The sequence below is a fragment of the Neolamprologus brichardi genome, chromosome 4 (genome assembly GCF_056152115.1).
Source record: "Neolamprologus brichardi isolate AB-2024 chromosome 4, ASM5615211v1, whole genome shotgun sequence".
NCBI lineage: Eukaryota > Metazoa > Chordata > Actinopteri > Cichliformes > Cichlidae > Neolamprologus > Neolamprologus brichardi.
The window spans coordinates 25908849-25921660 of NC_142107.1; the positions used below are offsets into that span (position 1 = coordinate 25908849).

The 12812-nt window shown below is 43.5% G+C and overlaps 1 protein-coding gene across 1 annotated transcript; it reads right to left on the reverse strand.

The window, feature by feature from the left end:
• Positions 1-1838: 1838 nt before the first annotated feature.
• On the reverse strand, positions 1839-11736 carry LOC102792819 (NLR family CARD domain-containing protein 3-like). Its single transcript, XM_087840394.1, has 6 exons — positions 11616-11736; positions 9088-10921; positions 6959-7132; positions 6675-6848; positions 4413-4459; positions 1839-2836 (listed from the first exon to the last, which is right to left on the reverse strand). Exons 1-6 carry the CDS (start codon positions 11734-11736, stop codon positions 2268-2270), a joined length of 2919 nt encoding a protein of 972 aa, XP_087696520.1. The 3' UTR covers positions 1839-2267.
• Positions 11737-12812: the final 1076 nt, after the last annotated feature.

The following is a 12812-nucleotide window of genomic DNA, read 5'->3' on the forward strand; positions in this document are numbered from 1 at the left end:
TGGCCTGAGCCTCTTTTAGCATTAATGGTTCTTTTAATAAATGTAGCCTGTAGGGAGGTTTGGGGTCTTCACACACCCCTGTTCTCTGCTGGCAATCGGGGCGGGGGGGCTCAGAGGAGGTGTTGGCCGTCCGATTGGGATCTGGGATGCGGGGCCTCCCTGCTGCTGCGGAGTCGGGGCGGTCTGCTTGCCTCCACCCCGGGGGAAAAGGTAACATCTCCTGGGTCTAGGTGCCGTTTCCCCCTCTGGGGGCGAGGGTACCTGGACCCGGGGTATAGAGTATGTTTGGGGAGTGTGATTGTGTGTCCATTTGTGTCTATCTTTACGTTGGGTGAGTGCTGAGTATTTTTATATGTGTGCATGAGGGTGGGAATGCATGTTTGTGTCTGTGTCTATATGTCAGGTCGGGTCTCAGACTCCACCTCTCTGGGAACTCCCAGGCCCTCCAAAGTGTGGAGTCCTGTCTCCCCTCACCACACTCCCTGCTGGTGGCTGATGCCCTCAGGTGTCGGTGCGTTGGTGGTTCTTGGTGTCCGGGGCTGGGCACTCAGGTATGTACCAGCTCACTCCCGGTGGCTACTTGGCGGGGCCTGGTGCCTGTTGCTCGGTCAGGCCTCTTCCGGGGCAAAGGGGGCCCTCGGGCAAACTAACAGTCACACTACTTGAATGAAAGAGTAATAAGAATATATTTTATACAATAGTAAATAAAATAATAAATATGTAATCCTAATGATAGCTGCTTTAACAGTGGTACAGGTAAGCAGTAGAGTAGATATAAGATATCCATCCGTTATTAGTATATTCTTATTACACTTTGCACTATAGGAGGGATATTGCACAGGGACCAGTGAAGTTTAGTGACTGCTTTGTGATTGTTGAGCAGCCTGATGGCCAGTGAAGCTATTTTGTGTTGGTCCTGCTTTTGATGCTGTAGCTTCTTACACAACGCAGCAAGCTAAAGCGGTGATCTGAGAGGGATCTGTGATGCAGCTTCTTTATGACTGTGCTAAAGGCTGCTTGTTTTTTCATTCAAATCTCGCTCTAGTCCTTCAGAGTAAACAGCAAATGTTTTGCAGTTCAAGGCACATCAATACCCATGTGTTTTAGTGTTTAACAAAGGTGCCCTCCTTTTGTCAGGCTCTTGTGTGTTTCACAACAGAGCCCAACAAAGGTTTGTAAGAATATTGAAAGCAGAGTTTATGAAGAGCAGTCTGACTGGGGTCCCTGTGAGCTTTGAGTGGTTTATAGCGGCATGGAGGGCAATGAAATGGCACCATGAGTGGATCTGTGTGCAAACTGACGTGGATCAAAGTCACAAGGAATGTGTGTTTCGTCTTCTGCCCTGAAGGCAGAGTTGCTGGCTGAACTTCACATATCATCCATGTTTCTAGTTTGGATAAAACATAGATGTGTTTATCAGCTGTGACGTTGTCCATACATAACTTGATGTGTGATAGTTCAGTGTCTGTGTGGTCCTGCAGGTCCTGGATTCACTGTGGCACTGAAGCAGTCCTGCAAATGAGTGACTGATCTTTCTGTGCAGAGTCTGTGCAGGCTTCACCGCTCTTGAGTTTGATCTGATTAGTTTGTTTTTTTAAAAGTGTTTATTGAAGTTATGCATAAAATAAAATGTACAGTATTTGATGGCTTCCTTTGTTCTAAGACTTATATGTACAGTAGTCTGGACGCCATCACTTCAAGTACTTTTCCTTCACGCAGGTATGAAAAAAAGAGAAAGAGAAGGAAAAAACAAAACAAACACATGTACAGGCAGATACAGTTTGTAACTATATCCATCCAGAGAGGGCAACTGAAAAGCCAACACACTCAAATACATATGAAGTCCATGAAACCAGCTTGCATGCTTGTGTGTACTACAGGAGAGGTAATAACACGTGATCAATGCTGAACCTGTGAGAACTGCAGTATGATTATTTCTACGTTTTATTACAAACAAACTCTTTGCCCCACATTCAGCCTTCAGTTTGTTTCCACAGTTTTTAATGGATTTTGCTGTTTCCTGTGTTCTTAGGATGTTTCCTTGGTTTTATACAGCTGTGTTATAAGCCCTTTGTCAAGGATGGGCAAAGGGCTTACAACACAGCTGTATACTCTCTATTCCCAATATTGTGCATTACTCTGAGAAGAACTGGCAGCTTTTCCAACTCTTGTTAATCAGTAAAAAAACAAAAATGCATTACTATGACTGTTATTTGTTCTGTTTAAAGTGCACGAACTTGACTGATTCATCATTTACACTCATCCTCCTACAGCTTGCACAGAGACACTGAGGACTGGATGTTAAACATCAGGTTAAAGCCCAGCCTGGAGTCACAGCCAAAGCCTGCATACAAAGGCTCGGTGAAGGTGGTGTTGAAGGTGTGAAGGTGGATCAGACTGTCACAGGAGACTCTGTAGAAGGACACGATGCCGGCAGGATAGTCTACATACACTGCTATTCTCTTAGAGAAAGAGGATGAGGATGAGGAAGGGAAGTACATCTCTTTCCCTTGGTTGTTGTGGCAGACAGCGTAGCGGTCAAGAAAGCAGCTCAGACTCCAAGACTGATCATTTCCTCCAAACCTGCTTCGAGGGCTGTTGCCTTTTCTTTTGATTCCTCTGTAGCTCACACATATGTCCACTAGTCCTCTCCACTCCACCTCCCAGTAACAGCGACCGCTCAGTTCATTTTCACACAGAAGCTGGGGCCAACTGTCGAACCTGTCTGGATGATTCGGATATAACTGAAAGTCTGACGCTGTCACCGTCATGTTGTTGTGGGACAATCTGAGGGCTCGGCTTGCTGTGTTTGGGTCTATCTGCAGCTCGCAGGCATCTGATGGAGACAAAGAACACAGCAAATCACATTAACTGGTTTCATTTCTGTTAACAGCATGCGGGCAAATATTCCAAGATCTTTAGAAAGCTTTAATGGAGCTGCTGGAGATGGTTCAGAAATGTGCATCAAAAACCTGGTGTGCCAGGAACAAAGTACCGTTGAATCAAAACATCATTGAAGTGTGTTATTTGGGAGTTCTCAAAGACACCCACAAGTGCAGATTCATATGAATGGATCCTTTTCCTGTAACAGGTGCAGGCTGCTGGGGGATTCCCATGATGCACTGGGTGTTTCATCTTCACTTAGTGGTGGTGTCCAGATTCACAGGCTGCATCCTCCGCATTTGTGGGCCGATTGCGTCACAGCAACGCGACGAAGGCTGTCCAAATTTTTGGACTCTTCTGAATGCAGCCGACAAATGCGTCCTCCTTTTCCCCGAATTTGAAGGATGGGTCGGGTGTGTCCTTCGTGGCCCGCCATATCCCAGAATTCATAACGCGGCCCAGCCAATTCAAGTTTCTGACAATGGCGACCGCTACTAAGTTTTAAAATTACTCATACTAATCTTTCTGGGTCACAAAATAAACTTTTAACATATTTTCAGGTGACAATGTAGCTGTGTAAACATCAAATATCTGCTCGGTTTATCAAGACATCGCATATTTGCAAAAGTGCTCTGAGGTTTTCGCAGGCGTCTGTTCGATAGCTAGATGGGAGGTCGATGGTCACTAGAGCCGCCGAGAATGGCACACCCCCGGCACATCATTTTCAGATCACCGCGGTCTTTGGCTACTCAGGTTAAGCATGACATAGAAGTCACTTAGAAAACTTAAACATGTTATTGTTTGGTTTTTGGTGTTTTATTTGTTTGTGAGTAAATCGGTTTGGCTGAGATCAAAGTTCTAGTTTCCACACAGCTGAATAAACGTCAAACAGAAAACTGATTAAACAGAGTGTGAGACGGTCGAGAGTTTACTCCAGTGTCCTGTTATATTTTAGATAGCAAGGAGCAGACGGCGAGTTAATTTAACTCCACCGAGACAGCGGTGATGCAGATCTGAAGGCTCGACCGTCACATTTCATAGCTGTTTACTTCCGGCCTACCCGACCTCCTGAGGACCCGGCCCACGTAGACCGCAAAGGCCGGGTCCTCAGGAGGATGCAGCCCATGAATTTGGACACGACCGCTATGTATTAACAGACCTCTCTGCACTGAATCATATCTGTTATTAATCTCTGTCTCTCTTCCACAGCATGTCTTTATCCTGTCTTCCTTCTCTCACCCCAACCAATCACAGCAGATGGCCCCGCCCCTTCCTGAGCCTGGTTCTGTCAGAGGTTTCTTCCTGTTAAAAGGGAGTTTTTCCTTCCCACTGTCGCCAAAGTGCTGCTCATAGGGCACTCTGTGATAGTTGGGATTTTCTCTGTTTTCTTTGTATTATTGTAGTTTTTTTTAAACATTACAGTATACAGCACCTTGGGCATTTCCTGGTAGATAAATAAAATTGAATTCAATTGTTTTTTATATTTTTTTTCTGTGACATGTCAGAATAAGCTGAGTAAAATCACTTACACTTCTTTAAGCCCGGTTTCAGCCTCTGCTCTCCACCATGGTCCAATCTGCATAACAAAGCAGCCATTTACAGATGCAGTTATGAATTGCTTCACACTTTAATCATTTGAAATGATTCAGGCTGGGAATCAAAGAATAACTCACAAAATAATGCTATCACAACATGCATGATACTTTTGGATAATCGTGTAACTGAAAATGAAAATTTACCATCAAATGCAAAACTCATCATTATACAGTGTAATGTTGTATATGTGCATAGTTTGTCAGATTCATTGACTGCATTGTCTACTTGATGATAACATATCAGAACTCTTGGTTTCAATTTATTTATGTAGCACTCTTCACAGGATAAAAACCACAAAGTGCTTCACAGTAATATAAAAACAGATATACATAAAACAGCACAATCAAACGTTCAGCACAAATCTAATTAAAAGCCAATCAAAATGTAACATTATCTCATTACTGGGATTTTAGTGCATGCTGGGTAAGTTCCTGTAAGCTGCCGTGATGTGGGCAGGCTGGTGTTCTTTGGAACCTTTTTCCTCTTTCTTTCTCTCTAAAGACTCTCTCTGGGTTTCAAAGGTGAGAAGTAAACTCTCCACATCGACTACCAGATTGTTAAATGGAGAAACCTTTTGAATGCCAGCGCAGTCACGCACACAGGTGTGCACACAGCTGTTCAGACACACTATCTTCCTTGGCTGCTGCCTCTAAGCATACCGTGCGTGGTTGGTCTTGTGTGCTGGTCAGTAACATTCAATATTTATTCTTTATTGTTACTTATACTTATCTAGATGTTGCTGTGGTCTCCCTGTTGTGTTGTTCTCTTTTGCTTGTTTTCTTTCTTTTCTTCCAGCTGATTTTTCTCTCTGCCCCTCTTCCTCTCTCCTTTTCTCGAACTTGTCTTGTCTACATCTTTCCTATTATCCCCCATCATGTCTGTTCCGATTGTAATAACTAATTAACTAAACAACTAACTAAAAAAATAATAATATAATTAACCAATAATAATAAAGATCAATCACGTAGACCAGTATGGCAAAGCTGTAGTGATCCACTTGGAAACATAAATCCGCTGGGCAATAATAATTCTGATTGCTGCCAAACGAGACACGAAGTACAAATAATTTATTGTAAGAACAATTTTCAGCTATCTGTTCTTTACTTGTTTGTTTAAACCTGCTGCTAAACAAACTGCAGGTCAGAAGCAGGTCATCTGATCACAGCCTGTACAGTAAGAAAATCTACTCAAGCTCTATTTTCCCTGAACCTTGCAGCTGATTTTAGGTTCCCACTGAATCCACTGTAACCCCTGACTGTGCGCATTTTCCTGTCAATATATAAAAAAAGATTTTTTTTCCTTTAAAAATAATTTAAAAAGTGGCGCAGCTCGTATATATATTACCTGTAATTGGATGTCCATGCCATAACTTGATGAAATATTTTTAATTTTTCAAAAGCAGTTTGTTAAACTCACAGCTGAACATCACACTGCTGGAATAAGAAGAACAAAGTTCTCCAGATTATATTAACTGATAAAAGTTTATGCTTCTGTGGAATCAGTTTTCATTGTTAATGCCTTTTGCAGTATTACAGCCTTTAAGATTATCATGGATTCATGTTTACTTCAGGTTGGCTGGGATAAACGTGGAATATTTTACTGCAGTCACAGGAATCGTTCTACGGGATGACAGCAGCTAAATATAAGAAAATAAGAGGGATTTGATTTTATTGGCAGATTTATTAAGCAGGGCAAATTATTGTGATGCCACAGGTGATCTACTAACTTTCTCCTGAATTTCTCCACAATTTAATGGCTCATAAATCCACAAACCAGAACAAGGAGAGTGTTGGGCCCATTAATCACAATAATAACTCAGGTTGTACACATGTTTCTCTCAAAAACAGTGCAGCAATTTAGATAAATGAGAGGAAGCTGAAGTTCTTCTGGCAGAACTCTGTGGGCATGTGCAAAGGGTCCTGAGGATTGAGACTCAGGTGGAGAGCTGCATTAACTGAAATATGTGTCAAACAGCTGACCTGTATGAAAACTGCAGTCCCGTTACTGTTATGTTACCACAATTGTAAATGCGCAGATTGCTGTTAGGACTTGCATATTGCAATATTAAATCTAACACAGCAACATGAATTCATTAATAGCAGCTTTGTCACTGACATTTGCTAAACTAGGGACCTTTGGCATCCACCGTATGTAAAGATCAGCACACGTCTGCTTCTCGTTCTTTCAGAGCATACCTGAGAGTGTCCAGTCTCCAGTTTGGATCATTCAGTCGAGCAGACAGCACATCTGCTGCCGCGTCACCTGGATGATTGTAGCTCAGGTCCAGCTCTCTCATATGTGAAGGGTTGGTGCTCAGAGCCGAGGCCAGACAAGCACAGCCGTCCTCTGTGACCATGCAGCCTGACAGCCTGAAAATCATGAATAACATTTAATTTTTAAGCTGAAGAATTAAAAAAAATGTATTATCAAAAATCTGCAAAGAATAGTTTTGTTTTGTTTTTTGATCATAATGACTAACTTGAGAATCTCAAGTATACAGTGTGGACTCCGCAGTCCAGTGGACAGTAGTGTCACTCCTGAATCCTGGAGATCGTTGTTACTCATGTCCAGCTCTCTCAAACTGGAGCACTGGGAGCTGAGAACTGAAGACAGAGCTTCACAGCTTCTCCATGACAGCTTGCAGCCACTCAGCCTGATGACAAACAAAACTTAAACACTTAAAACATTCAAATAATTTCTGCTTTTGTGACCACGAGTCACACCGCTTCATTTTAAAATAGTCCGACTAGAGCAGCTACATATGCATTTTTAAGAAGTGGATATCTGCACTGTTGATGGTTCAATACACAAATCCAGCCTCACTGAGTCACAAGCTCGCACACTCATAGTGTTACTATGGGAACGTTCAATCTGGAAGAATCTTCAATATAAAATCTGTGCCAAATCAAACATGTACTGTAGGTCTATGACCCACATATCTCCAACCTTCCTTCATATCAAACATCCTTGAAAGAGTAGTTGTCAAACAGCTAACAGATCATCTGCAGAGGAATGGTTTATTTGAAGAGTTTCAGTCAGGTTTCAGAGTTCATCACAGCACAGAAACAGCTTTAGTGAAGGTTACAAATGATCTTCTTATGGCCTCTGACAGTGGACTCATCTCTGTGCTTGTCCTGCTAGACCTCAGTGCAGCGTTCAATACTGTTGACCATAATATCCTATTAGAGCGATTAGAACATGCTGTAGGTATTACAGGTACTGTGCTGCAGTGGTTTGTATCATATCTATCTAATAGACTCCAGTTTGTGCATGTAAATGGAGAGTCCTCTTCACACACTGAGGTTAATTATGGAGTTCCACAGGGTTCAGTGCTAGGACCAATTCTGTTTACATTATACATGCTTCCCTTAGGCAGCATCATTAGAAGACATAGCATACATTTACACTGCTATGCAGATGACACCCAGCTCTATCTGTCCATGAAGCCAGATAACACACACCAATGAGTTAAACTGCAGGAATGTCTTAAAGACATAAAGACCTGGATGGCCACTAACTTTCTGCTTCTTAATTCAGATCAAACTGAGGTTATTGTACTCGGCCCTGAAAAGCTTAGAAATATGGTATCTAAGCAGATTCTTACTCTGGATGGCATTACCTTGGCCTCCAGTAACACTGTGAGGAACCTTGGAGTCATTTTTGACCAGGACATGTCCTTCAACGCACATATTAAACAAATATGTAAGACTGCGTTCTTCCATTTGTGCAACATCTCTAAAGTTAGAAATATCCTCAGAGTGACGCTGAAAAACTAGTTCATGCATTTATTACTTCCAGGCTGGACGACTGTAATTCATTATTATCAGGAAGTCCTAAAAACTCCCTGAAAAGCCTTCAGCTAATCCAAAATGCTGCAGCAAGAGTCCTGACAGGGACTAGAAAGAGAGAGCAGATTTCTCCTGTTTTAGCTTCCTGTTAAATCCAGAATTCAAATCTTTAAAATGTTAAAGATTCCCATGATTCAGTGAGTGTTTCTTCTTGACTCACTATGTGTTAACAGACCTCTGGGGATCGTGACTCAAGAGTTGGGAGTTCGTCTTGTAATTGGAAGGTTGCCGGTTCGAGCCCCGGCTTGGACAGTCTCGTCGTTGTGTCCTTGGGCAAGACACTTCACCCGTTGCCTACTGGTGGTGGTCAGAGTGTCCGTCAGCCTCGCCTCTGTCAGTGCGCCCCAGCATGGCTGTGCCATCACGTGAATGGGTGGATGACTGGATGTGTAAAGCGCTGTACAAATACAGGCCATTTACTCTCTGCACTGAATCGTACTTGTTATTAATCTCTAGCTCTCTTCCACAGCATGTGTTTATCTAACACTGTAGGCTTTCAGCAAGCTATAAAACTGACATATTCTGTATTTACAGCAGCGCAAAGATACCAAAAGCATGATGATAGAGAGCTCAGAAGAGAGCAAAATAATCTAGAGGCAGAAACATATCTGTTGGCCTTTTTGTTATTGGACTAGTAAATAACATCATCTTGCTTGCTGTGACTTATAATGTCGACTCTGTAAGGTCTGTAAGCTGATTTGTTTGGGAGAAGTAACATTATATTTGGTTTCGTGGGTGACTCACTTATCCATGAACTTACAGCAGTTTTCTGGAGGCTCTGATCACTGGCAGCAGCCTCAGAAGAGCCTCCTCCGAAGCACAGTACCTCTGCAGGTCAAACACATCCAGATGTTTTTCTGAGGACAGTAAGATGAAGAGAAGTGTCGACCACTGAGCGGGGGACAGTTTATCTTTGCAGAGACTTCCTGAACTCAGGTATCGTTGGACCTCCTTCACCAGAGAACGATCATTCAGCTCATTCAGGCAGTGGAACAGAAGGATGCTTTGTTCTGGACCAGGATTCTTCCTGATCCTCTTCTTCACATACAGGATTGCTTTTTGATTGTTATGTGAGCTGCTTCTTGTTTGTGTCAGCAGGTCTTGTAGGAGAGTCTGATTGGTCGGCAGTGATAGACCGAGGAGAAAGCGAGCAAACAAATCCAGGTGACCGTTTGGGCTCTTTAACGCTGTCTTGACTGCATTTTTTTGGACGTTCAGAGCCGTAGAAGAGTTTGATTTACCGAAACACATGAACAGACTTTGCACGGTGAGTCGGGGGACGGGCATCACATTTCTGTTGTGGCTAAACAGTGATATGGTCACGTAAACTGCAGCTAGGAACTGATGAATGCTTTGGTGAGTAAAGCTGAAGATATTCTTCTGGTCCTGTTCCTTCCTTTGTCCACAAACCTGCTTGAAGATCTTTGTGAACAGTCCTGCGCACTTGGACGCTGCTCTGACGTGAATGCCGCTGCAGCTCAGCTCCTCCTCAGTAAAGATGGCGTTTCCTCTCAGCAGCTGGTGAAAAGCTAGTTCAGCCAATGACATAATGTACCGAATGCACTTTTCTGGGACATGCTTCTGCTTTGTGTGGTTAATCTCGACCATCAGGAAGTGGATGTACATCTCAGTCAGGGTGTTGGGCAGCTCGCGTCCCTCGCTGGTTTCCAGCACATCCTCCAGAACTGCAGCTGTGATCCAGCAGAAGACTGGGATGTGGCACATGATGTGTAGTCCTTGGGATGTGTTGATGTGGGCGACCATCCTGTTGGCCTGCTCCGCATCTGTGAATCTCTTTCTGAAGTAGTCCTCCTTCTGAGGGTCAGTGAACCCTCTGACCTCCGTCACGCTGTGGACGTACTGAGGGGGGATTTGATTGGCTGCTGCAGGCCGTGTGGTTATCCAGAGGCGAGCAGAGGGAAGCAGTTTGCCCCTGATGAGGTTGGTCAGCAGCACTTCTACTCCGGCTGACTTTGTCACGTCAGTGGACTTCTCTGTTCTTCCTGTGAAGTCGAGCTGAAGGCGGCTTTGATCCAGTCCATCAAACACAAACAGAAGTCTGAACTCACTTGTGTCTCTGGAGTTCTGTGAACTTGTGAAAATGTCATTTAAAGTGTCTTCTTTGATGCCACTGGCTGAGAAATATGGGATACATGTATGGATGAGCTCTGCCAGGCTGAATGTTTCTCCTTTCCATAAACCCATCTGCTGGCAGTCAAACGGGAAGATCAGATGTAAGTCCTGATTGGTTCTTTTTTCAGCCCAGTCCAACAAAAACTTCTTAACAAGGGAGGATTTGCCAATTCCTGCTATCCCGCTGGTCAGCACTGTCCTCACAGCCGTGCCCTCACTAGAAAACAGCTGGAAGAGGTCACTGGGTTCAGCCACCCTCTCTGACTCGAGGTCAGCCAGTCTGGCCTCTTGTTGTGAGTCTGTGGTCCGTCTCTCTGTAATAAACAGCTCTGGGGTCACGTCATACAAACGTTCCTCGTTCTGCTTCTCCTGAGCACACCTGAAGATGTTCTGGAGCTCAGACTGCAGCGTGACTTGGTACGATGTTTCAGGAGGCGGAGCTTCTGGCGTGCCTCTCACATCTGTGGGGAGCAAAGACACGAAAAGTCTGCTGTAGGAAACACAACAACCTGTTTGTGCGCGTGCAGCCTCTCACAGTTTACAGTCATCCTTTAAACTTTGTTAAGCTTTTTACTTCTTTTGTGTTTCTTTGTTTGCGTTATTTAGTTATATTTTGTAACTTTGTAATAAATAGTATTGTTTGTTTAGCTTAGCTAGCTACTCTTCTTACTGTCTCAGAGCAACTGAGACCCCAGGATTTCCTCTTTAAAGAGTTCTGATTCAGATATTTCCTGTAACATCTCTGTGGTGGGAGTCTGAGCTGAAAGACACTCTCGAGTCTCCTGAAGACGGGTTGGACTCTGCGAGAGGTGCAGGTGCAAATACTCCTCCCGGCTTGCTGTCTGTATGCTGTTGATGCTTCAGAGGGTTGTTTCATATTGTAAAGATCTCGTAGTACTATACTGTACCAATAGGGCACTCCTCCCTCAGACTGTCTGTTGGTTCCAGAGTTCAGCTTCCCAAACTGGAAGCTCCTCTTCTGGTCCCACAGCACATAGTTGGGCTGGATCAGGGGACCCTGAATCCTCTCTTAGTTGTGCTGCAGTAGCTCCAGACTAAGTATGTAGGTATATGTGTGTGAGATATTTTAATGTGGAGTTCAGTTTGCCTGCTTCAGAAGCCGTGTCAGCTGACTGACCTGCTTCCATGACTCACCTTCAGGTCCTGAGTCAGATAAACTTTCCACCTGATCCTTTGTTTCCATCTCCTTAAAATCTCTGAGCTCGCTGTCTCCCAGCTCCTCCAACGCTTCCACCAACTCTGTTGGTGCTGCCATCCTCGGTCCTGTCAGGAATCAGGAGATTTATCTTCAGACGTAACACATCTGTACCCGTGAACATGTGGATCAATGAGAATAAAACAAACCCACGAGATAGACACAGTCCACTTCAGACGGCTTTACAGTTTTTAATCTGTTCAGTGTAATAATGAACAAACCACACGTGTGTCTCACAGGTGGTTTTAGTGTCAGTTTCACAGAAGAAATGAGAAGTTTCACCTCTGTCGACGTCTTCTTCAGACGTAATCCAGACAGATCAATGCCACATTTTGTGCCAGTTGAACATCAGTTTAATAAGTTCTTTAAAGCAAAATATGACCTTCATTACCTGCCCGTGTTTTTGGTTTATATTGAGGATATGCTGAAATAGACTATTGCACTTTCAGAAGGTTACTAAGTGAGACGTGAGAGAGAAATAACCTGAGGAAGCTGCGTGGGAGTCATGATAATAACAGGTTCTTGCTTTATTACCTCCTTTAGTAAGAAGGTAATAATAATGTTGGGACACAACTTGATATTTCATCATTTGTACAAAAAAATAATTTTAACATAACAAAGTGATGTTAATCATATAAATGTTCAATAACAGTGTTACGCTGTGCGGCAGGCAGGATGTAGGAAATGCAGGACTCAGCACGCTAAGGTCTCTTAAAGCTGCAGATTTATTCGCTGCGAAAACTTGAATGCAAGATATAAGAAACAAAACATAATGACCGAGAGCTCGGAGACCAGGAAATAAGAGAACAGAAACTAGAAAACTAGGAACTGACGAGAAAACAAACACGGAGACCGGCAGCATGGAGGAAACATCCAGCAGAGACAGTAGGAACAGGGGAACAGCTGGAAACACAGCTGGGACTAATCAGAGACGGTTAATGAGACACATGATGAGACACAGGAAACAAGATCATCAAAGTAAAACAGTAAACACAAGAGACACCCACAAAGACACAGAATGACACTTACTGAGCACAAAACAGAAACCAGGAGACTAAAACTGATAAAACCACAGGCTAACACAGAAACACTGGTAACCAACCCAGGACACAAACACTGTGTTTCATGCTGTGACC